The following is a 27018-nucleotide window of genomic DNA, read 5'->3' as shown; positions in this document are numbered from 1 at the left end:
GGTCTTTTCAGAACAGCAGATTCATGTGCACATTGTTTTAATGACAAATTTGAACACATAATAAGTGACCCTGAGGACTGATAGGTGGCAGCAGCCAAAGCCATTGTGCGAGGTGCCAAATAGGCACACCGGTGGCTTTTCAGTTATTGATGTACCGTATTTCTATTTTGAGAAGATACACAAAAATAAAACCTCTAAGGCCTTGTGCACACTAGGCGTTTTTGCCGCGTTTTTGTGCTGAAAACGCAGTGACATTGCTTCCCCAGCAATGTCTATGGGTTTTCAGAAGTGCTGTCCTCACACAGCGTTTTTTTGTAGCTGCGTTTTTGTGGTGACCACAAAAACGCAGCATGTCAATTATTTCTGCGTTTTTCACTGCGTTTTTCACCCATTGAGTTCAATGAGATGTTCAACAACGCAATGAAAAACGCATATAGCCGCGTTTCTATGACTAAAAACGCAGCTATAAACGCAATGGGTGGGCAGTAAAGTGACGTGTACAGGAAGAGGATTCCTTCTGTTGGTAAACACAGAAGCATGAATCCTCCCGGTACCGTCACCGCTGCCTCCACCTCCCGTCCTGTGCATGTCAGCTCCGTGCGGCGCCATGTCTGGGCGGGAGGTGGGGGCAGCGGCGAAAACAAAAGTGAACAGTAGAAAAAAAAAAATGTCATATATACTCACCTGTCTGCAGGGTCCCGGTGCCATGCCCGCTCCCAGCCCCTGTCTCGGTCCCGCCGCTCTGGCTGTGTGCAGTCTCCCCGGGGCAGGACCTTGCTTGCAGGACCTGGCCGTGGATCACCTGATGCAGTCACCTGACGCATCAGCTGATCGTAGTCTCGCCGGCTTTTTCGCGCCCGGCCGGCTATCAGCTGATCCTGCCGTCAGGGGACTTCATCAGCTGATTACCGGCAGCTGCTGCAGCGATCGGACGGGATCAGCTGCCGGTAATCAGCACAGCACATAAGTGAGTATTATTTTTTTTTTTTTTTTTTTTTTGCACCGATGCATCAGCTGATTGTATAACCGGCTTTTATACAATCAGCTGATGTGTGATGGGATTCAGGCACTTGATCCTGACACATCATCTGATCGCTTTGCCTTCCAGCAAACCGATCAGATGATATCGGATCCGGATTGGACGGCATGGGACCCTGACCCAGGATTACTGCGGAGGGGGGGGTTCTTTATTTCAATAAAGATGGAGTCACTAATTGTGTTGTGTTTTTATTTCTAATAAAAATATTTTTCTGTGTGTTGTGTTTTTGTTTTTTTTTATCATTACTAGAAATTCATGGTGGCCATGTCTAATATTGGCGTGACACCATGAATTTCGGGCTTAGGGCCAGCTGATAATATACAGCTAGCCCTAACTCCATTATTACCTAGCTAGCCACCCGTCACCAGGGCAGCTAGAAGAGTTGGATACAGCGCCAGAAGATGGCGCTTCTATGAAAGCGCCATTTTCTGGGGTGGCTGCGGACTGCAATTCGCAGTGGGGGTGCCCAGAAAGCTTGGGCACCCTGCACTGTGGATTCCAATCCCCAGCTGCCTAGTTGTACCCGGCTGGACTCAAAAATTAGGCGAAGCTCACGTCATTTTTTTTTTTTTATTTATTTCATGAAATTCATGAAATAATTAAAAAAAAAGGGCTTCTCTATATTTTTGGTTCCCAGCCGGGTACAAATAGGCAGCTGGGGGTTGGGGGCAGCCCGTACCTGCCTGCTGTACCCGGCTAGCATACAAAAATATGGCGAAGCCCATGTCATTTTTTTTTTCTTTTTGGGCAAAAAACTGCATACAGTCCTGGATGGAGGATGCTGAGCCTTGTAGTTCTGCAGCTACTGTCTGCTCTCCTGCATACACTAGTGAATGGAGGATGCTGAGCCTTGTAGTTCTCCAGCTGCTGTCTGCTCTCCTGCATACACTAGTTCTGCAGCTGTCTGTCTGCTCTCCTGCATACAATGAACATTTTGAAGAAGGAAATGACAGACTTTTTTTTTTTTTTTTTTTCATCAACAATCTTTAATGGCATTGTGCACTGATTAAAAACGCAGTGAGCAAAAACGCAGCAAAAAACGCACCAAATCGCGGCAAAAAAGCATGCGTTTTTGTCGCGTTTTTTAGCTGCGGGTGCGTTTTTTGAGACAAAAACGCACATAAAAACGCAGCGTGAAAAAAACGCCTAGTGCGCACATACCCTAAGTGATCTGACCATATGATACGGATAAAAATAAGAAATTCGATAAGACCGGTCACCAATCTAAATGATATTTTCCTCAGTGGCAAATGAATTCAGAGTACAATTCATTTCACGCAGGTAAACTGGAAACTTGGCAGCGGTGGCCTGTCACTTGTTCTTCTGTACATCGTCTTCACATTCTAATAAAGAGTCTTAGAAAGAAGCCAATCTGGTCAAGAAAAAAGGGAAACGCCAGCATTTTTCCTTAAAAGGCATTTGCAGGATTTTACACTGGATTAGGTAAAAAAATAAAGATATTAACGTTATTTCTGCATTAAGTCACCTGCCGGCCCTAGAGCGATCACGTACATGATGGACAGAAGGTCACCAAAGCGGCCGCACTGGAACAGTGGAGGTTTCAATGGGTAAGAAAATTTAAAAGAAACAAAAACAAAATCCCTTCAAGCTTTCATTCACATTGAAAAAAACCCTACGTTATTCTCATAATTATATATATATATATATATTTTGAAATAAAGGTTGTAGACCAGCTCACCTGTCTGAGCTCAAGCCCCGGCATCCTTGTTCTCCTTATTGCACGGACCCGAAGTGGGAGACTTCCAAGATATGTAGAACAAGCTGAAGAAGGATCCAGCAAGGCAGAATGACTCCAAAGGGCACAAAAAGTTTTTTTGTTTTTTTTTGTTTTTCTCTGACTTTATTATCTAAGAATAAAAAATTCCAGAGCTCTTGACAAGTTGTTAAGCGCAAGGTATATGGAGTATGGACTACGCGTTTTGGCGGACGCAGCCGCCTTCTTCACGGTCCCAAGACAAAACTGCCGAAACGCGTAGTCCATACTGCATATACCTTGCGCTTAACAACTTGTCAAGAGCTCTGGAATTTTTTATTCTTAGATAATAAAGTCAGAGAAAAACAAAAAAAAACAAAAAACTTTTGGTGCCCTTTGGAGTCATTCTGCCTTGCTGGATCCTTCTTCAGCTTGTTCTACATACATACATACATACATACATACATACATACATACATATATATATATATAATTTTATAGCAATATTTTCATACATTTGTTTTTCCAAGTAGCTTTTGGAAAAATGCATGAAAAAAATAAAAAAGAGAAAAGAGAATTTGTGTGATGGTGGTAAGGGGGGCTATAAATGTTAAAAAAATAAGAAAAAAAAAAAAAACAACCTCACTTTGTAACACATTACTCTTAAAATAATTTAAATTAAATTTATAGTCAACATCTGGCACAATTGTGTCTGCTGCGAAAAACATCAGAAACCACCCGAAATTTTAAAGGGAACCAGTCAGCTGCAATATGAACGCAGAGTCACGAGCAGTTCTGGGTGTATATTGCTAATCCCTGCCTAACTGTCCCTGTATACACTAGCCTAGATAAAGAGGTCTTTAGAAAAAGTATTTCTAAAGATTCTATATAATATGCTAATGAGGCCAGGGACTAGTCGCAAGGGCGTTATTTCCCTTGGCTAGTTGGCCCACATAGCATGCTAGCACACCCCTGTGGGTGTGCTAACATGCTAATGAGCGCGCAGCTTCGTCGCACATACCTCACTCTTAATGGTGGCCAGCGAAGGATGGATGCGCCCTTCCCAAGATCTAGAGTCCCCGGGACTTCCGATCATGCGCACTAAATTGATGCCGGGTGTAAGCTTCCTGGCTTCAGTGAGGTATAGTGCGCATGACTGGAAGTCCCGAGGACTCCGGATCATGGGAAGGGCGCATCCATCCTCCTCTGGCCGCCATTAAGTGTGAGGTATGTGCGGCGAAGCTGTGCGTTCATTAGCATGTTAGCACACCCACAGGGGCGTGCTAGCATGCTATGTGGGCCGACTAGCCAAGGGACCTAACACCCAGGGGACTAGTCGTGCATCTCATTAGTATATAAGAAACAATCTTTAGAAATCCTTTTCAAAGATCTCTTTATCTATGCTAGTGTATACAGGGACGGTTAGGCAGGGATTAATAATATGCCCCAGAACTGCCCGTGGTTCTGGGTGCATATTGGACCTGACAGGTCCCTTTAATGGTGATTTTTCCGTGCTGCAATATCATACAATATGTCCACTAATGGTTGCCTATGTAATAAAAATCACAAGCGTACGTTTTGCTTCAAGGGCTTACAATATCACTGTCAGATTTTAAAAACCCATAACAATCAAGGTACCATGAAATAGAGGAGCCCTCAAATCCTTCCATCAGTACCTCACGACAGCGCCATGATCACTGTGTGACTGCCATAAAGCCCTGGCATTAAGAGCGCCATAAAACTGTACTGGAACCAGAATGCCGCATGTGTAAGATCCTGGCTGACCACCCAAACAAGTCTCCAAGAAAAAACAAAAATGCACAGCACCAATGGCTAGTGGGTCTTACTTCAGGGAGCACCGTAGCTATTTATTGCCATGGTAGTTACATAGTTACTTACTTAGGTTGAAAAAAGACCTAGGTCCATCTAGTTCAACCTTCCTCCACCAGTTCTACATTTAGTCACTAAGTCATTTATAACCAACATACTTAGAACATACTGAGTCCATATAATAATCTTATAAACATGCAATAAAAACATGTATTCTGAGCCAAGACAGGATTTTTCCTGCTCCTTAGTTGAGTTACTATATATAATGTATATACAGTACAGACCAACCAAAAGTTTGGACACACCTTCTCATTCAAAGAGTTTTCTTTATTTTCAGGACTCTGTAGATTCACATTGAAGGCATTAAAACTATGAATTAACACATGTGGAATGAAATAATTAAAAAAGTGTGAGACAACTGAAAATATGTCTTATATTCTAGGTTCTTCAAAGTAGCCACCTTTTGCTTTGATTACTACTTTGCACACTCTTGGCATTCTCTTGATGAGCTTCAAGAGGTAGTCACTGGAAATGGTCTTCCAACAGTCTTGAAGGAGTTGCCAGAGATGCTTAGCACTTGTTGGTTCACTCTGTGGTCTAGCTCACCCCAAACCATCTTGATTGGGTTTAGGTCTGGTAACTGTGGAGGCCAGGTCATCTGGGGTAGCACCCCATCACTCTCCTTCTTAGTCAAATAGCCCTTACACAGCCTGGAGGTGTGTTTGGGGTCATTGTCCTGTTGAAAAATAAATGATGGTCCAACTAAACGCAAACCCTGATGGAATAGCATGCCACTGCAAGATGCTGTGGTAGCCATGCTGGTTCAATATGCCTTCAATTTTGAATAAATCCCCAACAGTGTCACCAGAAAAGCACCCCCATACCATCATACCTCCTCCACCATGCTTCACGGTGGGAACCAGGCATGTGGAGTCCATCCGTTCACGTTTTCTGCGTTGCACAAAGACACGGTGGTTAGATCCAAAAATCTCAAATTTGGACTCATCAGACCAAAGCACAGATTTCCACTGGTCTAATGTCCATTCCTTGTGTTCTTTAGCCCACACAAGTCTCTTCTGCTTGTTGCCTGTCCTTAGCAATGGTTTCCTAGCAGCTATTTTACCATGAAGGCTTTCTGCACAAAGTCTCCTCTTAACAGTTGTTCTAGAGATGTGTCTGCTGCTGACCTGGTCTCTAATCTGAGCTGCTGTTAACCTGCGATTTCTGAGGCTGGTGACTCGGATAATCTTATCCTCTGCAGCAGAGGTGACTCTTGGTCTCCCTTTTCTGGGGCAGTCCTCATGTGAGCCAGTTTCTTTGTAGCGTTTGATGGTTTTTGTCACTGCACTTGGGGACACTTTCAAAGTTTTCCCAATTTTTCGGACTGACTGACCTTCATTTCTTAAAGTAATGATGGCCACTCGCTTTTCTTTACTTAGCTGCTTTTTTCTTGCCATAATACAAATTCTAACAGTCTATTCAGTAGCACTATCAGCTGTGCATCCACCAGACTTCTGCACAACACAACTGATGGTCCCAACCCCATTTATAAAGGGAAAAAATCCCACTTATTAAACCTGACAGGGCACACCTGTGAAGTGAAAACCATTTCCGGTGACTACTTCTTGAAGCTCATCAAGAGAATGCCAAGAGTGTGCAAAGCAATAATCAAAGCAAAAGGTGGCTACTTTGAAGAACTTAGAACATAAGACATATTTTCAGTTGTTTCACAATTTTTTGTTAAGTATTTAATTCCACATGTGTTAATTCATAGTTTTGATGCCTTCAATGTGAATCTACAATTTTCAGAGTCATGAAAATAAAGAAAACTCTTTGAATGAGAAGGTGTGTCCAAACTTTTGGTCTGTACTATATATTATATATATATCTCATCTATCGCCATAGTAAAATTGTAATTAGAGCCTGGAAGCTTTCACAGATACAAATGACGGTGTTTCAAAAACCCATTTTGTGCACCACACGTTATATTCAGAAACATTAGGTCATCAGAGGAATGAGCAATATAACAAGCAGCTGTGCCACGCTGAACACAGCTGGCACCGAGCTCTACCAGGACCAGCCTGGACATGTAGGCATCATCACAAAACCAAACACAAGCAGACCGGCATGCCTACCAATTTAGATATTTTTTGATTTTGCATGTACTACTCTTGTACTGTAGGACAATAAAGTCTTCATTTAGGGGAACAGAATGTGATTAAGTGCCCGGACCTGACTGCTCTCCTTTAAGAATTAGAAATAGGAGGGGTGTTCTGTTGAATTACATACAAATGGCGCACTGCACAAGTATACTTTCCTAGACGTTTTGCCCCATGGATATGGTCCTGCCAAGCAAGTTACAATGTAGTCACGGTTAGATAGTGGTTTCACTACACTGCCATCAAGAACATTATAAAAGCGACTATGGTTTTTTAAATAGGAACTGTCACTTACTCAAATTAGGAGTTAAGTAAATAGTAAAAATGACTGAATCTGCTGCTCTTTTCCGTTTTGTGCTGCGTCACTCCATTGCAGAGATATTCACATTTGTTGCTTTTGGAGGGCAGTATGTGAAATTTCTGCTTTACAATCCAACTAGGCATTTCTTCAGAGTCTTCCCTGGGGGCGTGTGCTTTAACCTCTCCCACCCAATTACAACTCAGACTGCTCTCCTACTAGATCAGCTGCCAAGAGGATGCTAAGCTGTGATTGGTAGCATCTAGGAGGGTGAGGATTTAGGGGTACTTTGCACACTACGACATCGCAGGTGCGATGTCGGTGGGGTCAAATTGAAAGTGACGCACATCCGGCGTCGCTGTTGACATCGCAGTATGTGAATCCTTTTACATACGATTAACGAGCGCAAAAGTGTTGTTATCGAATGATCGGTGTAGGGTCCAACATTTCCATAATATTGCAGCAGTGACGGTACGATGTTGTTCCTCGTTCCAGCAGGCAGCACACATCGCTGTGTGTGAAGCCATAGGAGCGAGGAACATCACCTTACCTGCGTCCACCGGCTATGCGGAAGGAAGGAGGTGGGCGGGATGTTTACATCCCGCTCATCTCCGCCCCTCCGCTCCTATTGGCCGCCTGCCGTGTGACATTGCTTTGACGCCGCACGACCCACCCCCTTAGGAAGGAGGCGGGTCGCCGGCCAGAGCGACGTCGCAGGGCAGGTAAGTGCATGTGAAGCTGCCGTAGCGATAATGTTCGCTACGGCAGCAATCACAAGATATCGCTACTGCGACAAGGGCGGGGACTATCGAGCTCGGCATCGCAGCATCGGCTTGCGATGTCGTAGTGTGCAAAGTACCCCTTACACTTTCATTCTTGAGAAGATTCTGAGGCTTCAAAAGTCCAACATTCTCTGTCTGTGTATGGGCCACGATGTATAGACTAGCCCAAAACCAACAGTGTAATATATACCATACTTGTGAGGCATGCCAAGTTGAGATCAGGAGACCAATGGCTGGTCTGGACTTCACAGTCCGTAGCTCAATGTCTGAACCTTGCGTAAGGGTTTGTACATGATTTATCGGAGAGGACGTGGCCAATATTTTTTTAAATGTGGCAGTGCTGATCAACGTTTTGGATGGCACATACCCATTCAGGCCTATGGGTGTGTGGAAAACATTGGACTGCACCAGATGACATCCGATGTCCGCGGACTCCCAGAATAGAGAAGATGGAGAAACTTTGTTCTCCATCCTCCACTGACAGTGTGCTCCGATACTCTCATCTGGGAGAATCAGATCACACTAAGCTACCACTGACTGATCAGAGATCGAGCCGTGTCATTTGCATAATTGATCCGATTCTCTAGCATAACAGACTCTACGCTCGTATGACCCCGGCCTATGGCTGAATTCAGACATCGGTATTTAGCCATCTGTATACAGTATGCACACACAACAGATATTCTGATCGGGAATTGTGTCCAGAACATTACAATAGACAATACAAATTTGAAATCCCCATCTGGTCAATGTGTGCTCAGGTTATCAACACGGATTTTACCCTTTTCAACACCTGAAATGTGCGGACAAGCTGCTGAATTTCTACAACAAGATGTCTTCTCCAGTACCAAGACTTTCCTACATACGTAAATCTAGCCTTAGGCTATAGGCCGCTTTACACGCTACGACATCGCTAATGCGAACTCGTTGGGGGTCACAGAATTGGTGACGCACATCCGGCCGCTTTAGCGATGCCGTTGCGTGTGACAGCTATGAGTGATTTTGCATCGTTGCAAAAATGTGCAAAATCGCTCATCGGTGACATGGGGGTCCATTCTCAAAAATCGTTACTGCAGCAGTAACGAGGTTGTTCCTCGTTCCTGCGGCAGCGCACATCGCTACGTGTGACACCGCAGGAACGAGGAACCTCTCCTTACCTGCCTCCCGGCCGCTATGCGGAAGGAAGGAGGTGGGCGGGATGTTACGTCCCGCTCAGCTCCGCCCCTCCGCTTCTATTGGGCGGCCACTCAGTGACGTCGCTGTGATGCCGCATGGACCGCCCCCTTAGAAAGGAGGCGCTTCGCCGGTCACAGCGACGTCGCAGGGAAGGTAAGTAGTGTGACGGGTCCGGGCGATGTTGTGCAACACGGGCAGAGATTTGCCCGTGTCACACAACAGATGGGGGCGGGTACCCACACTAGCGATATCGGGACTGATATCGCAGTGTGTAAAGCCCGCTTATGTCCAGACTTGACTAAGATTTTCAGGAGATTTTTACCCTATGTTTGCATTTCTGAAACAGATCAATGGTAGCCAAGTGTAGCCTAAAAGAGGCCACCAGAGACTCGGCTCTGCAATATACCAGCTCCCCCCCCCCCCCCCCCCCCGAGTCTTTTAGCACCATGCAACAAAAATAGATGATGGAGCCTTTCCCATTAAATAAGAGTTACAAAAAGAGACAAGCTGATTAGTGGGCACATTAATGATGGCACCCAGCTTAATAGACATCCTACATTTTACATATAATTTTATAAAGGCAGATTGGTATATTAGTATTTGTATCTCTATAGATTGCTATTGGAAGCAGCAGACCCAATTATAGTGAATAAGACCTTCTGCTTCCAATTACATTTGGTATGAAAAGGATTCTCAAGACTTATGTTGATGATGGGTAAATGGAAAACAGCTAGATCAAGGTGTGTGACAGGCCAGAAAGATGTCCTTTTAGGACACGCTTAAACACTTCCGATGTTGGGAATTAGTGCCTCTTGGGTAGTGCATTCCAGAGACTTGGTGCAGCATGAGTAAATGATTAGACGTTTCACATTATGGAAGCTGCTAATTACAGACAGTGGGCAGAACTTAGAACTAAGGTAGAGCGTCAGATATAAATGAGGGAAAAGATGTAAAATGGGAGAAAGACATATATATTGTATTCTAAAGTGGATTGGCAACCAGTACATGATGGAACTACTGGTGCAACGGGTGAACTTATAGATTAGATTGGTTTCTTCTGCATTCAAGTCAGATTGCGGGAGGGAAAGACCAATAATTAATGGGTTACAATTGTCAATCAGGTCAGAAAAAAACATGGCGTACAGTTTTCGTGACCAACATTAGGTACCAATTAAGCTATGTTCACATGGATTTTTAAAGGCAGAAAAATCTGAACACATATTTCAAGCTGACATTGCTTCACAAAATGCTTCTTGGGGGGGTTGGAAGTTGTTTCACCCCCGAGGAGTTTTTTTATTTGAATGCTCCTAGTTTGGAGCATCTTCCACCAAGATGGACTAGAAAGAGACCAGTGATGCTGCTCAGGAATCGCTACTAGAGGGTACCAAAATTCTTTAATAAAACCATGATCCATCGGCCGCCAGTTCAGAGCCCTGTGAGCTACTTCTTACCTTACGTAACCCCTGACGCCTCTGATTATTAAACCCCCAAAAGATGACTCACTGCAATGTAAGGATGTCGAAGGGGTATAATAATCAGAAGAGGAGCTGGGGAGGCTGCAGGTAAGAGGTTTTCAGAATTCTGGTCCGGGGGCCATGGACTACCGGTGTGATCACTGGACGAGGGTCTTGTGAAACCTTCTGCTCAATTCCAGTAACAATCCTTGAGGAGCATCACCAGTCTCCTAGTCTTTTACTGCCAGCAAGCAGAGATAGCAAAAAGTAGTTTACAAGGTTACAGAACTTAAGGTAGGTACCGTCAGCGACGCTCCAACAATCCCACCAGCAACCTGACCTGGCATGGATCGCTGGAGCGTCGCTACACGGGTTGCTGGTGAGTTGTCACACAGGCAGATCTCACCAGCAACCAGTGACCAGACCCCAGCCAGCAGCGACGCGTGGAAGTGATGCTGCGCTTGGTAACTAAGGTAAATCTTGGGTAACCAACCCGATATTTACCTTGGTTACCAGCGCACACCGCTTAGCGCTGGCTCCCTGCACTCCTAGCCAGAGTACACATCGGGTTAATTACGCGATGTGTACTGTGGCTATGTGTGCAGGGAGCAGGGAGCCGGCACTGACAGTGTGAGAGCGGCGGATGCTGGTAACAAAGGTAAATATCGGGTAACCAAGGAAAGGGCTTCTTGGTTACCCGATATTTACATTGGTTACCAGCATCCGCAGAAGCCGGCTCCCTGCTCACTACACATTCAGTAGCTGCTCTCTCGCAGACACACACAGCGATCTGTGCTTCACAGCGGGAGAGCAACAACTAAAAAATGGTCCAGAACATTCAGCAACGACCAACGACCTCACAGCAGGGGCCAGGTTGTTGCTGGATGTCACACACAGCAACATCACTAGCAACATCGCTGCTACGTCACAAAAGTCGTGCCTCAGCAGCGATGTTGCTTAGTGAGACGTGGCCTTTACTATCCATTTTATATACATAAGAATAGACTAATCTTTATATGCCCCTGATATGTATTCACCACAGTGTGCAGTTAAAATATATTATTGCTCTATTATTATTATTTATTTATAGAGCACCATTAATTCCATGGTGCTGTACATGAGAAGGGGGTTACATACAGAATACATACACAAGTGACAGTAGACAGACTAGTACAGAGGGAAGAGGGCCCTGCCCTTGCGGGCTTACATTCTATAGGATTATGGGGAGGAGACAGTAGGTGGGGTGTAGGTGGGGCGGCAGCTCCACACGGTGGTGGGGCGGCAGCTCCGCACGGTGGTGGGGCTCTACACTTTAAGACATATTCCTAACCTTAAGTAAAAAAAAAATAAAACACAAGTCGCTGCTATGTATGAGGTTGCTAAGGAATCCTCCTTTGTCTGGAAAGAAACCTTGGTCACTGGATGACATATTACTCCTGGCCGAAGGACTGTTTTTAGCCGCCTTCCAGTAAACTACTGGCTGAAAGATGTTTTGAAGAGAAAAAAAAAAAATATGCATTTTAAATGATAAAAAATCTATATACATATGATTTTATTTATTTATATATATATATATATATATATATATATATATATATATATATATATATATATATATATATATATATATATATATATATACATACACATATATATATACATATATATATGTGTATATATAAATAAATAATATATATATATATTTATTGCTATACAGTATCTGTTAAATGGATGATGGAGAAATTTATATTACAAAAAAAAATGTTCTTCAAAAACATTTTTTTCAAAAAAAAATTTTCTCAAAATATTTCCAAATGTAATATAGTATTTTTTCTAACTCTTGTTACACTTTTGATGTGATGACTATAATGTTTTTTCTATTTGCTTATTATATTATTCTATGTCCGCTTGATGTAACTACAACTGGTTGTTGTTTTAAATGTATTTTATACACTCAGTGACGTTGTTTCCCGCACCACCTTGTATAAAAGGGCGGATGCAACGTCCCTGATTTCACTAGACCCGTAGAAGTAATTTGTTTGCGAAACGGCCCGCCGTCGTCCGGCGCTGCACAACCTCACACTCCCCCACCACCTGTATCCCTGATTTGAGCATGGATTAAAGATTTACCTTACCCAGATCCTTGTGGAGTGCGACCCTGTCTATTTCCACCCATCCATATATACATATATATATATATCACACACAGAAAAACATTCTCTTATTGGCTTATTAACCATTTTACTGTACACAGTTATAGAAACATCTAAGCCCCAGAAGCAACTGCGAATTACTGTATATAAAATGGACTCCATTATCTCACATCATACACAATTTTATGTGTGGCCATACTGGATCATATTGCATTGTTTAGGAGCAGGCACTGTGGGGGCCTTTCATTGCCTAATAGGTAGTAAAGAGGACCTGTCACCCCAAATGTGACCAGTTTTTGCCCCCATTTTATTCCTGCTGCTCCCGAGTATGTTGGAGGATGTTTTGCTTTGTTTTGTTTTATTTTTTTTTGTTTGTTTGTTTTTTAATGTGCCATATGGGTCTAGAGATATGGGCCTTTTTATTTAGTTCTAACTTCAATGGCCTTTACTAAGGGGGCGCGGCCCACAGCGTTATCCGGGGACGTGTCTTTAGGTTGCTCTGTAAGCCGCGACTCCTCTGTAAAGACCATAAAAATGTGCACTTTATAAAAGGACCAATATCTTTGAAACCGTTTGGTTAATTAATAAAAGGAAACAAACAAACACGTCATGATCAGGGGAGCTACGGGGATAAAAAATAAAAACAATAAGTGGCCACTTTTGGACCTTGTGTGACAGGTCTTCTTTAAGAGAACCAAAAGTAAATCACAGCAGAAGGTATTCTATCACTCATATCCAACAGCCCTGGAAAAGCTGTATACTAGGGAAAACTGGCAATAGGGGAATGCAGGAATAATCCCCCCGTCCCCCACAGTAAGGGCTCACACCTAAGCATTACGGATCTGCATTCATTATTTTTCATTTTGTCAATGAAATAATATTGCCAGTACATTTAAAGAGTGAATAATATACCTATATGGTGTAGGTCTTAATTCTGTGCAGATTGAGGGTGTACAGGTCCTAAGACTTTCTTTTAATCTGTACTCCACGCTGAGAATGCTACGCACTCCTGCCTCCTGATCTGCACACGTACGGTGTCTTTACAGTGACTGGTGGGATTTCTGGTCCCGGACCACTCTCCTGCCTCCTGATCTGCACACGTATATGGTGTCTTTACAGTGACTGGTGGGATTTCTGGTCCCGGACCACTCTCCTGCCTCCTGATCTGCACACGTATACCGTGTCTTTACAGTGACTGGTGGGATTTCTGGTCCCGGACCACTCTCCTGCCTCCTGATCTGCACACGTATACGGTGTCTTTACAGTGACTGGTGGGATTTCTGGTCCCGGACCACTCTCCTGCCTCCTGAGCTGCACACGTATACGGTGTCTTTACAGTGACTGGTGGGATTTCTGGTCCCGGACCACTCTCCTGCCTCCTGATCTGCACACGTATATGGTGTCTTTACAGTGACTGGTGGGATTTCTGGTCCCGGACCACTCTCCTGCCTCCTGATCTGCACACGTATACGGTGTCTTTACAGTGACTGGTGGGATTTCTGGTCCCGGACCACTCTCCTGCCTCCTGATCTGCACACGTATATGGTGTCTTTACAGTGACTGGTGGGATTTCTGGTCCCGGACCACTCTCCTGCCTCCTGATCTGCACACGTATACGGTGTCTTTACAGTGACTGGTAGGATTTCTGGTCCCGGACCACTCTCCTGCCCCTGAGCTGCACACATGTATGATGTCTTTACAGTGACTGGTAGGATTTCTGGTCCCGGACCACTCTCCTGCCCCTGAGCTACATCCTTCTATGATGTCTTTACAGTGACTAGTCAACTACCCACACTGATTTGCACAGAAATAAAGGGAACCTGATATTTCTAGTGATGAGTGAGCACTACCATGCTCAAATGCTTGGTATTTGTTAAGAACAGTTGGATGCTCAAATTGTTGAGACTCAAGTACCCTAGAACAATGGAAGTCAATGGGGGACTCGAGCATTTTTCCAGGAAATCCTCCGGAAAAATACTTGAGTCCCCCATTGACTTTCATTATAGTAGGATACTTGAGTCGTGCCTATTTCAGCATCCAACTGCTCATTACGAGTACCAAGTACCCGAGCATCGTAGTGCTCGCTCATCACTAGTTATGTCCAGAAACGCTATTTACCTGCAGATACAATGGAAGTTTGCAGTTAAATAGCATTTAAACCCTGCTTGGCTGCTTTACTGTAGCAGCAGCTACAGGGAGAAAAAGAAGTTATATTCTCAATCTCACTGCAGCTGCTCACTTCTAGTCATAGAGGATTGTCAGTCACTGCTCACTACACAGCGAGTACGCTATGATCACTCCCTGACACATTGACAGTGCATTCATACATGTGCTGCAGAGCTGGCTGTCAATCAATGTGCTCAGAGAACAGTTGTAAAAAAAAAAAAATCAGACTAGTCACATCCACAAATTACAATTATGACTGGCACGGTGGGCAGCTTCATGCGTTCTACTGTATCGCAGACCGGTGCAGGAGCTCCTGGCAAATTAGATCCATGTAGTAGCACATTAACTTTGGTCTGTCTGCAGTCAGTTGTGCACAAGGGCTGTACTCAGATTTAATGTAGGTTTTGGCTAATCAGTGTCATTATAAGCCCTCACGCTGCCAAAATAATCAGCATTTATGTGATTCCCTAACACTGTCCAGGTCGATCAAATGAGTGCTCGACTAACTAAATCTAGGGTGAGCCATGAACAAGGCTTGGTGGCTGAACTGTTTGGCCATCAGCGATGTACCCCATCTTCCGAGGATCATCCACGTTCCATATTCAGTAGGAAAGGACAAGCAGCTGTCAGACAGTCATGGCAGCACCTGGTCATCTGGCACAAATATAAAACATATGTAAAAAATGAGTCGGGTGTCTTGAAATCCAACATTTCAGATTCTCATGCCACAGTAGGTGCGCCTGGCGCCCATCACACGGGTCCAGGAGACCCATACTTCTGGTGAATCAATTCAAATGATCTTCTTACATATGACCAGAGAAAACAAGCCTATCTAGTGGAGAGTCCTGAGGAAAATATTACAATAACTACCAGTCAGCACCCAAGGAGATCCCGAAGAACTGGACCACCTTAACCAAGAATCTTCTGTTCAGAGTACAAAGTGCTATACTGAAGTGAAGAATATTATTTCCAGAATCTACCTCAAAATAAACTTATAAATAAGATTTTATGTGGAAAATGAGGCGATAATGGGGAAGAGGGAAAGCTTCCCACGGATGGCTGTTCTCACAGTCAGGTGGTATTGTCGGGGAAGTCCTGTCAGAACTCATTTTCCATGAAGGATTCATTGATTTTCATGGTCGCCTAGAACACCATTGACCAAAATTTCTGATACAACTGCCATCTACTTAAGTGAATTATGTAAAACTAACAGAAAAGTGTAGTTCAGAGTCTGCTGCACAAATGAACACCCAACATGAGGGCAGCGTGAGGGAATCACCCCTGGTGAGGTGGGACATATCCTCAGAGGATCTGAAGAGCATCAAGTGCAGGTTTCAGCTCCACCTAAAAGCTCCTAAATTTAGATCACACATTTAACCGATAGCTAGTTTTCCGGATTCCCTCATACACATGGATGCATCACATTTGCTGAGCATTTACATGTTTTCTATGGGGAGAGCAGAGTAAGCACTTGTTCACTTACCTTGAGAACAAAAGGATATAATTTCGATTATAAATACCCAAATTACCCAACATCATCTCTCATTTATCAAGAGTCATGAGGCTCCTAAAAAAATTAGGTAGACTAATCCCTCTAAAATTGGGAGACCTGGCTGAGTACTCTGTGTATGGACTTAGGCAGGATTCACACTTTCATGTCCTGACCATGGAGTAGGTAATCAATATGAGGTTGGTGGGTGTCCGACACTCGGCATCCACACTGATCCGATTTTATCTGCTCTGATAACATCCAGATGTAAGGAATATACTGAGCGGAAAAGCATAGCTCCATACACGATGTAAGGACCCATACACATTAGACTAAAGTCACTTGAGCCTGCTAACATCATCAGGGTCGTCTGACTGTTATATGTATGGGGGCGTCAGATGTCTGATGGTCGGGGGATGTCGATCCAACATCTGATTTCGGACTGCTGAACGTTCTCCGTGAGATAAGCCATTGGCCAACGTGTCTGTGTGCGGCTTTCTCATAGCAAACAGAGAAGCACTTGGCGGAGCAAGATCTCCCAGATGAGATAGTGATCAGCAGAACGATCGACCAGCCATCTAATGTGTAGGGCTAGCCTTAACACTAGAACTACTGGACTCGTGACACCTATATAGAAATACATGGTGCAAAGTAGTCAAAATGACTACCTCAGTAGTTCTAGTGTTAAGGCCCCTTTACGCACTGAGACTTTCCAGCGATCCTACAAGCAATCTCGACCTGGCCGGGATCACTGGAAAGTCTCTAACAGTCGCTGGTGAGCTGTCAAACAGGCAGATCTGGTCAATGACACAGAAAAGGGAACGCTGGCATGCCTATGGGCTGGGTCACTAACGATGTCGTTGTAACGGTGCCAAACACACAGATACATGCTGCGCAGCGGGAAACAAAGGACCGAAGAATGGTCCTGAACGACTTGTAGCGATCAGCGACCTCACAGCGGGGGCCAGGTCACTCATGCGTGTCACACACTGCAATGTCGCTGGGGAGGTCGCTATTGCATCAAAAAACCGGTGACGTTACAGCGATATCGCTAGCAATGTTGCAGTGTGTAAATGGGCCTTGGGTCCGCTGCTGATCAGTGGGGATGCCAAGTGCCGAACCTCCACCCATCTCATACAGGTGACCTATTCTATGGATAGGAAATCAATGCGTTAGTTGTAGAAAACACCTCTACTGGCGTGGGAACTGAGGAGTAAGCCATACAGGCAGAATCAATACTTTTGATGTCCAGTAAGGTTAGTATTCCATCCAATGAAGTGAATATGGATTTCTTCGCACATTATTTCTCCTCCAGGGTACGTCTTTATCATTTGGCACCTTTTTCTAACATATTTGGTTTCCAAATGGATTTTTACTCTTCTATGATCAGTATAAGCATTGTTACATTGTAACGGGAGTTGACTTTACCCAACAGCTCTAATGTATTGCGGCTACTTAGGACACTATCTGTGGGACGTTGTATCTTTGTGTATCACATCACCTGCATCACGTTTGCTCAGTGGTTAGCACTGTACAGTGAGTAGCATGGGGGCTCAATGGTCAGCACTGTACACTGGGTAGCACGGTGGCTCAATGGTTAGCACATTTGCTCAGTGGTTAGCACTGTACAGTGGGTAGCACGGTCACTCAGTGGTTAGAACTAGACAGTGGTTAGCACATTTACTCAGTGGTTAGCACTGTACAGTGGGTAGCACATTTACTCAGTGGTTAGCACGGTGGCGCAGTGGTTAGAACTGTACAGAGGGTAGCCTGGTGGCTCAGTGGTTAGCTGTTTATTTACAGCGCTGGGGTCCTGGGTTCAAATCTCACCAAAGACAACATCTGCAACGAGTTTGTATGTTCTCCCTGTGTGTTTGTGTGGGTTTCCTCCGGGTTCTCTGGTTCCATCCCACACTACATATCTGGCTAGTATCTGTGTCGAGACTCCTAACAGAGGCTCCACGGACTTTTTTGATTTGCATATTTCCCAGGGGGCAATGCACCTAGGATTTCACTGTGTTGAGCGCCCTCGTTGGCTGACGGCAGTGTTTTCTCTGGCTGGTCTCCCTGAGATCAGATATTGTTTTGTCTTACCCCACACTCCAAAGACATACATATATGATAGGGAAATTAGATTGTGAGCCCCAATGGGGACAGTGATGATCACACCTGGAAAGTGCTGAAATTAACCTCTGCCTGATCCGAGGTGTTTTCCTCTTCCAGATGCGAGCCTGGCTGACGCGGAGTCACAGTACATGGCTGCGATCTCACCTCATACCAGGGAGCCGGAGCTCCACAGAGGTTCCCTCACATCTGGTTTACAAACAAGTCCGTCTCTCATGAATCTCCCTTTCTCTTCCTGCCAGTGTTAAATGCCATGTCACGCACTGAAAGCGCACTGCAGCCTCACACTATGGAGGAGCCTGCACATGCAACCGAGATGCATGTACAATGTCTGCCTTGTCTGCTCGCTCCACATCCTCCGCCTTTATATCGACAGTAAATAGGAAACAGCGATGAGAGTACATAGAGGATACAATACCATCCACAGAGCGAGAGCTATTACCCCATACAATGCTCAGCCCATAGGCCCAGCTGTATACAGAGAATTTACATCTGGAGCAGGAAGAAATCCCAGAGGGAGGATATATACAGAGGAGACGGCCACCGGGGCCTGCGGGAGGCACCGCACCGGAGAGGACGCCCAGCAGCCACAACAAAAACACTATATATATATGGCTATAAGAAACCGTGAGTATACAAGATAAATAAATCATGCAATGCCCTCTGTAATACTAAAGAACCCACAGAAGAAAGGGAGCCAAGGAAACAGCGTGGGAGACCATGCAAATAAGTCACATATGCAATAATCCTACCCAAAGGATGTATACAATGAGCCCATCATACATGGTCCCTGCCATCAGAAGGCATATACAAAGACTCCATCATCTATGGACGTACCCAAGATCCCCATCTCATCGAAAGACGTACACAAGCCCCCCACCTGCCCAACGTCACAAGGCGTATACCCAGTCTCCGTCAGCAGCAGACCTCTACCCTGCGGCCCCCATCCTCAGCAGCAGACCTCTACCCGGCGGCCCCCATCCTCAGCAGCAGACCTCTACCCGGCGGCCCCAATCCTCAGCAGCAGACCTCTACCCGGCGGCCCCCATCCTCAGCAGCAGACCTCTACCCGGCGGCCCCCATCCTCAGCAGCAGACCTCTACCCGGCGGCCCCCATCCTCAGCAGCAGACCTCTACCCGGCGGCCCCCATCCTCAGCAGCAGACCTCTACCCGGCGGCCCCCATCCTCAGCAGCAGACCTCTACCCGGCGGCCCCCATCCTCAGCAGCAGACCTCTACCCGGCGGCCCCCATCCTCAGCAGCAGACCTCTACCCGGCGGCCCCCATCCTCAGCAGCAGACCTACACCGGCGGCCCCCATCCTCAGCAGCAGACCTATACCCGGAGGCCCCCATCCTCAGCAGCAGACCTATACCCGGCGGCCCCCATCCTCAGCCGCAGACCTATACCCGGCGGTCTCCATCCTCAGCCGCAGACCTATACCCGGTCTCCCCCATCCTCAGCCGCAGACCTATACCCGGTCTCCCCCATCCTCAGCAGCAGACCTATACCCGGTCACCCCCATCCTCAGCAGCAGACCTATACCCGGTCTCCCCCATCCTCAGCAGCAGACCTATACCCGGTCTCCCCCATCCTCAGCAGCAGACCTATACCCGGTCTCCCCCATCCTCAGCAGCAGACCTATACCCGGTCTCCCCCATCCTCAGCAGCAGACCTATACCCGGTCTCCCCCATCCTCAGCAGCAGACCTATACCCGGTCTCCCCCATCCTCAGCAGCAGACCTATACCCGGTCTCCCCCATCCTCAGCAGCAGACCTATACCCGGTCTCCCCCATCCTCAGCAGCAGACCTATACCCGGTCTCCCCCATCCTCAGCAGCAGACCTATACCCGGTCTCCCCCATCCTCAGCAGCAGACCTATACCCGGTCTCCCCCATCCTCAGCAGCAGACCTATACCCGGTCTCCCCCATCCTCAGCAGCAGACCTATACCCGGTCTCCCCCATCCTCAGCAGCAGACCTATACCCGGTCTCCCCCATCCTCAGCAGCAGACCTATACCCGGTCTCCCCCATCCTCAGCAGCAGACCTATACCCGGTCTCCCCCATCCTCAGCAGCAGACCTATACCCGGTCTCCCCCATCCTCAGCAGCAGACCTATACCCGGTCTCCCCCATCCTCAGCAGCAGACCTATACCCGGTCTCCCCCATCCTCAGCAGCAGACCTATACCCGGTCTCCATCCTCAGCAGCAGACCTATACCCGGTCTCCCCCATCCTCAGCAGCAGACCTATACCCGGTCTCCCCCATCCTCAGCAGCAGACCTATACCCGGTCTCCCCCATCCTCAGCAGCAGACCTATACCCGGTCTCCCCCATCCTCAGCAGCAGACCTATACCCGGTCTCCCCCATCCTCAGCAGCAGACCTATACCCGGTCTCCCCCATCCTCAGCAGCAGACCTATACCCGGTCTCCCCCATCCTCAGCAGCAGACCTATACCCGGTCTCCCCCATCCTCACTAGACCTATACCCGGTCTCCCCCATCCTCAGCAGCAGACCTATACCCGGTCTCCCCCATCCTCAGCAGCAGACCTATACCCGGTCTCCCCCATCCTCAGCAGCAGACCTATACCCGGTCTCCCCCATCCTCAGCAGCAGACCTATACCCGGTCTCCCCCATCCTCAGCAGCAGACCTATACCCGGTCTCCCCCATCCTCAGCAGCAGACCTATACCCGGTCTCCCCCATCCTCAGCAGCAGACCTATACCCGGTCTCCATCCTCAGCAGCAGACCTATACCCGGTCTCCATCCTCAGCAGCAGACCTATACCCGGTCTCCATCCTCACTAGACCTATACCCGGTCTCCATCCTCACTAGACCTATACCCGGTCTCCATCCTCACTAGACCTATACCCGGTCTCCATCCTCAGCAGACCTATACCCGGTCTCCATCCTCAGCAGACCTATACCCGGTCTCCATCCTCAGCAGACCTATACCCGGTCTCCATCCTCAGCAATCATCTGCACAGACACCAGGTACTCCTCTAGTGCACACATTTCTGACACTGATCTGTGTGATCGCTATATAGATCCCTGACTCCCCCCACATAGAATGGCTTAGATTGAATGGCAGATCCTCAAGGAGAGCCATCCCCCATCCCCCCTTGGAGAGGGCACCTTTCTCCCCACATCACATCTCATTGTTACAAGCAGCACCACAATAGCCCGGTGCCTGCCACATCCAGGGCACAGCCGCCATCCCCGCCGGTCACACTGGGCCTTCATCTTGATGCACAATCAGTGCAAGTTTCGGGATGGGGTGCCATATATACAGAATACACCGGGACACAGGCAGGGCAATGCCGGGGCTGCGTGCCACCGCCTGACACCGGCTATGCCCGGTGCCTGATGACATGTGCTGGAGCCATCAGACATCGCCGGTGCGATCATCTGCAGGGCCTGCAATGTGAAGGTGCAAGAAAGGAAAACGCATGTAATGCACATGACAAGGTGGCACTCACCATCGCTGACAGAGGTGGCACTGACGTGCAGGGCACAGCACAGCAATCCCAGGACGAGCACCCCTGGCACATCTGTCCTGGTCGGCATTCTGGGCCAGCACGGGGGGCTCCGGAGGGGCTCCTAGGTCTCAGCTGCCAGTCTCCCTCCTCCACCCCCTGATCTCGGCTCTCCAGGAGGCAGTGAGTGCAGGGCTGCGCCGGGCAGGAGGGCGCAGGTGGCGGCGTGCAGTCCCCGCTCCTCGGCGTCTCTTCCAGGGTGTCCCCCCTGATGATGAGGGGCTGAGGAATCCAGCAGTGTTATTAATGAGAGGGGGAATGGCTGGAGAGAGAGGATGTGTGGGCAGGAGAGCGGGAGGGAAGGAGGGAGCGGGGGGCGGGATGGCGGCTCTCCCCTCCTCCTGCCCGGGCTGTGCGCACACTGCTGCCTGCCGCTGCTGTGTATGCCTGCACCGAGCTGCCCGCCGGCACTGCCAGCACAGCCTGGCCTCACCGGCACTGCAACCAGGAGGGCCGTGCAGCCCCATTAACTGCCTATGCACAGCGCCCCCTAGTGGGCAGGGTAGGGGGCCAGAATGCGCTCACTGACAGAGTGCAAGGAGTGAGCCTCAGAGAACTGTGCAGGGAGGCAGCAGAGGTGTGCGGTGAGGGAGCAGAGCTGTGCAGGGATGGAGGAGAGAACTGTGAAGGGAAGGAGCAGAGAATGTACAGGGATGCAGCAGAGCTGTGCAGAGAGGGAGCAGAGAACTGTGCAGGGTGGCAGCAGAGCAATGTAGCGAAGGAGCAGATCTGTACAGGGTGGGAGCAGAGAACTGTGTAGGAAGGCAGCAGAGAACGATACAGAGAGGCAGCAGAGCTGTGCGGTGAGGGAGCAGAGCTGTGCAGGGATGGAGGAGAGAACTGTGCAGGGATGGAGGAGAGAACTGTGAAGGGAAGGAGCAGAGAACTGTGCAGAGATGGAGCAGAGAACTGTGCAGAGATGGAGCAGAGAACTGTGCAGAGATGGAGCAGAGAACTGTGCAGAGATGGAACAGAGAACTGTACAGAGATGCAGCAGAGCTGTGCAGTGAGGGATTAGAGTTGTGCAGGGAAGGAGCAGAGAACTGTGCAGAGAGGGAGCAGAGAATGTGCAGGGAGGCAGCAGAGAATGTGCAGGGATGGAGGAGAGAACTGCGCAGGGAAATAGCAGAGAACTGTACAGGGATGCAGCAGAGCTATGTAGCGAGGGAGCAAAGCTGTACAGGGTGGGAGCAGAGAACTGTGCAGGAAGGCAGCAGAAAACTGCACAGAGATAGAGGGATCAGAGCTGTGCAGTGAGGGATCAGAACTGTGCAGTGAGGGATCAGAGCTGTGCAGAGAGGGATCAGAGCTGTGCAGAGAGGGATCAGAGCTGTGCAGAGATGGAGCAGAGATAGAGCAGAGCTGTGCAGGGAGGCAGCAGAGCTGTGCAGGGAGGCAGCAGAGCTGTGCAGGGAGGCAGCAGAGCTGTGCAGGGTGGCAGCAAAGCTGTGCAGTGAGGGAGCAGAGCTGTGTTGGGATGGAGGCTCAGGAGAGAACTGCAGGGAAGGAGCAGAGAACTGTACAGGGAGGCAGCAGAGCTATGCAGTGATGGAGTAAAGCTGTGCAGGATAGGGGCAGAGCTGTGCAGGGTGGGATTAGAGCTGTGAAGGGATGGAACTGTGCAGTGAGGCAGCAGAGCTGTGCAGGGAAAGAGCAGAGAACTGTGCAGGGAGGTAGCAGAGCTGTGCATGGAGGCAGCAGAGAACTGTGCAGGGAGGTAGCAGAGCTGTGCATGGAGGCAGCAGAGAACTGTGCAGGGAGGCAGCAGAACTTTGCAGTGAGGGTGCAGAGCTGTGCAGGGAGGCAGCAGAGCTTTGCAGTGAGGGAGCAGAGCTGTGCAGGGAGGGAGCAGAGAGCTATGCAGGTAGGCAGCAGAGCTGTACAGGGATGAAGCAGAGAACTGTCCAGGGATGGAGCATAGCTGTACAGGGATAGAGCATGTTCTAAAAGGCAGCAGAACTGTGCAGGGAGACAGCTGAGCTGTGCAGGAGGCAGCAGAGCTGTGCAGGGATGGAGTAGAGAACTGTGCAGGGAGGCAGCAGAGCTGTGCAGGGATGGCGGAGGGAGGGAGCAGAAAACTACAGTGAGGGAGCACAGCTTTGCTGGGAGGGAGTAGAAAACTGTCGAGGGAAGGAGAAAAGAACTGTGTAGTAAGGGAGCAGAGCTGTGCAGGGAGGGAGCAGAGAACTGTGTAGTAAAGGAGCAAAGAACTGTGCAGGGAGGGAGCAGAGAACCGTGCAGCAGAAAACTGTCCAGAGAAGGAGCAGAGCTGTGTGGTAAAGGAGCAGAGCTGTGCAGGGAGGGAGCAGAGAACTGCAGTGAGGGAGTAGAGCTGTGCAGAAAAGGAGCGGAGAATTGTGCAAGGAGAATGCAGAGCTGTGCAGGGAGGAAGAGAAATGTGCAGGGAGGGAGCAGACATCTGTGCAGTGAGGAAGCAAAGAACTGTGCAGGAAGGAAGCAGAGCTGTGCAGAAACAGAGCAGAGAGCTGTGCAGGGAAGGAGCAGAGAGCAATGCATGAAGGAACAGCTTTGCAGTGAAGGAGCATAGCTGTGCAGGGAAGGAGCAGAGAACTGTGCAAGGAAAGAGCAGAGAACTGTGCAAGGAGAGAGCAGAGCTGTGCAGTGAGGGAGCAGAGAACTGCGCCGGGAGGAGACATGAGCTGTGCAGTGAGGGAGCAGAAAGTTGTGCAATGAGGGAGCAGAGAGCTGTGCAGGGAGCAAGGAGAGAGCTGTGCATGTATGCCGCCCCCATGCCAGCAGCCGGGCTGCTCAGATCTGGATCCGCAGTGTGGCTCGAGGGATTCTACCGGACCTAGGGGTCGCGCGGACACTTCAAATAAAAGGGGAGGTATTTGTACGGGATTTGCCGTAAACTGTCTGTGACGCCACGGCGTGTGGTGAAATGTGGCACCACCGTTGCTGTTGTGGGGCACCCGGGGGACGATGAGATGACAGCTGGATGTTAATCCCTCCGTGGGTAGCGATGGATGCCCCTGGGCCCAGTGTCTCTTATGCTGAGGATGGTGACTGCAGGGGCCGGCGCACCCGGACAGACCGGGGGATGTTAGTTTACTCACGATTAAATGAATCACACAAGTCCAATGGTAAACCAAGGTGCCGGTGGCCGGCCGCCGCGGTCGGGTGTATCTGGTCCACACCTGGGCTGGTGGTCTGTGTCACTTTCCTCTGCACTCTGTGTTTGGTGTGGTGGACTTCCCGGTGTGAAACAGGGAGTCCGCTCCCGGTCGTTGTGTTGGGAGCCGTGCCTGCTGACGCTGGCCCGTGGGATCTACCGGGCCCTGGCGTATGCCCTATCCCCTGCGGTGGGCTGTTGTCTGCTTTTGGGACTTTGGTTGGGACAGGACCTATAATCTTGCCCTCAATTGGTTAATTAGCTAGGCCGTTGCGTCCGGTCCTGGCTTCAGGGTCCAAGTACCCTCTCTGTGCACGGTTTCCAGGTCGGTTCTCCGGTGTCAGTACCGGCGTGCTCCAACCCTTCCCCGGTCCATCTCGGATCTCCTGACAGACACGGACCATCGTCTGCCACCTAGCCAGTACGCCTTTTCTTTCTGTCTCAGCCTTCACTTTCTCCTCAACTACTCCACTCCACTCTTAACTGTCAACTTAACACAACTGACTCTTTTCCTGCCCCGGGTTCTCCAGACCCCCTAGGTGGGCGTTCTCCATCTGCCTGGTCCCATCCACTGGTGTGCCCTTCCTTCCCTGGGGGGTGACTAGGGTTTCAGGTCGGCTGTGTGTAATCCTGTGTGGGATGGTGTTATGCAGGGGCCTATTCTGTGTGACTACCTGGTTTTGCCAGGGCGTCACATTCCCCCTTGGTTAAATACAGACCGTCCACGGGCTGTCCGACCACCAACGTTTATTAAAACCGTAACTGTGAAAACAGAAAAGGGGTAACAAGGATAATAACATTTGAACAGATAAAAAAAAACATTTCTTCCCTTTACGGGAGGCACGATTCTTAAACGTTCCAAACGGGACGGAACGGACCACCTTCTCATCGCCCCCACCCAAATCAACCTGTTCCCTGGTGCCACCGCTAACACTGGTGCACACCCCTTTTCCCAAGTCCAGGAACGGGTGCGGGTGACACCCACACGGGCCGGGTAAAAAGTTCCTTACCTGGCAGTCCTTGTCATGGGCCCCAAGTCCGGGGACCCCTGGCCTGGAGGTTAGTCACCGGTTGCAGTGGTGACTGGGCCTTGGCCTACTCTACCGCAGGCCCTTCCTCCAATCTGCCTCTCCAGAGACTGCGGCGAGCAACAAGAAGGTAGTTTGGAACCTTTAAATACTGCTGCCGAGGCAGCCTCCTCCTGCAGCGTTCCCACAAGACCACCGCCCTAGCAGCACAGGTCCCCAGAGCCACCTTCACTCACGGTGCTTCACTGTCCAAAGACCCCCTTCTTCCTGCTGCCAACGGTGCGGGTACAGATACTCCTCCAGGTATGGCTCCATCCTCCACCAGGGGCTCCGACCCCTTGATGGCATCTTCACTTCAACAAGCAGGGGGAAAATGTTCAATAAGAACGGAGCTCCAACCGTCAACTTCTTCAACTGCCCTGCCACCCTCCACCTACGGTGCAGATGGCCTCCTCCGGAACATGAGGACGTTCAACAAGGGTGATGGGTTTTTAAACAGTCAACTTTTTAACTTGAAACTTTTAAGGGGGTAGACTTACAGGTTCCGGTCTCTTTAAGGCCGGGCACCTCTGGCGCACGCACTGGCAAAGTGCCCGGGCAGACCATAGTGCCGGCAGACTGGCACTATCACACTCCCGACGGTAGACAGGGCCTCATCCTCGGAGGTTGACTCCACTTCCATTTCGTACACTTCTAATGCATGGTACGACCGGGACGATAAAGCCATTCGGTATCCGTTTCCACCATTTTGCGGAATGTACTCAGCTGTTGGGGTGCTGGTGCCAGAGTTACTCCCGTCCGTCTCCTCCGACTCCGATCCCGCGGCCACAGTGCCCCCTGGGCCGGGTGTTGTCTCCGTCGCAGCCGGGTGAACTACCGTAGCCGACGGCATCACTGCGGTGTGGTGGTCACTGTTGGGTGGTACCCCGGGGAT

General features: G+C 48.7%; 1 protein-coding gene across 2 annotated transcripts in view; it reads right to left on the bottom strand.

Annotated features, from left to right (window-relative positions):
* Positions 1 to 22226, bottom strand: part of LRP1 (LDL receptor related protein 1) — a 494504-nt gene extending 472278 nt beyond the window's left edge. Inside the window, exon 1 of one of the 2 annotated variants that reach the window (XM_075337062.1) lies at positions 21867 to 22226. In XM_075337062.1, coding sequence (XP_075193177.1) covers positions 21867 to 21954 — 88 coding nt within the window. In that variant the 5' untranslated portion in view covers positions 21955 to 22226. The remainder of the gene's footprint in view (positions 1 to 21866) is intronic. The other variant, XM_075337061.1, reaches the window with a different exon arrangement.
* Positions 22227 to 27018: the final 4792 nt, after the last annotated feature.

This window comes from Anomaloglossus baeobatrachus, chromosome 2 (assembly GCF_048569485.1).
Source record: "Anomaloglossus baeobatrachus isolate aAnoBae1 chromosome 2, aAnoBae1.hap1, whole genome shotgun sequence".
NCBI classification, from domain to species: Eukaryota; Metazoa; Chordata; class Amphibia; order Anura; family Aromobatidae; genus Anomaloglossus; species Anomaloglossus baeobatrachus.
The sequence above is the reverse complement of the archived record's forward strand: the minus strand, read 5'-3'. Positions and strand labels throughout refer to the sequence as shown.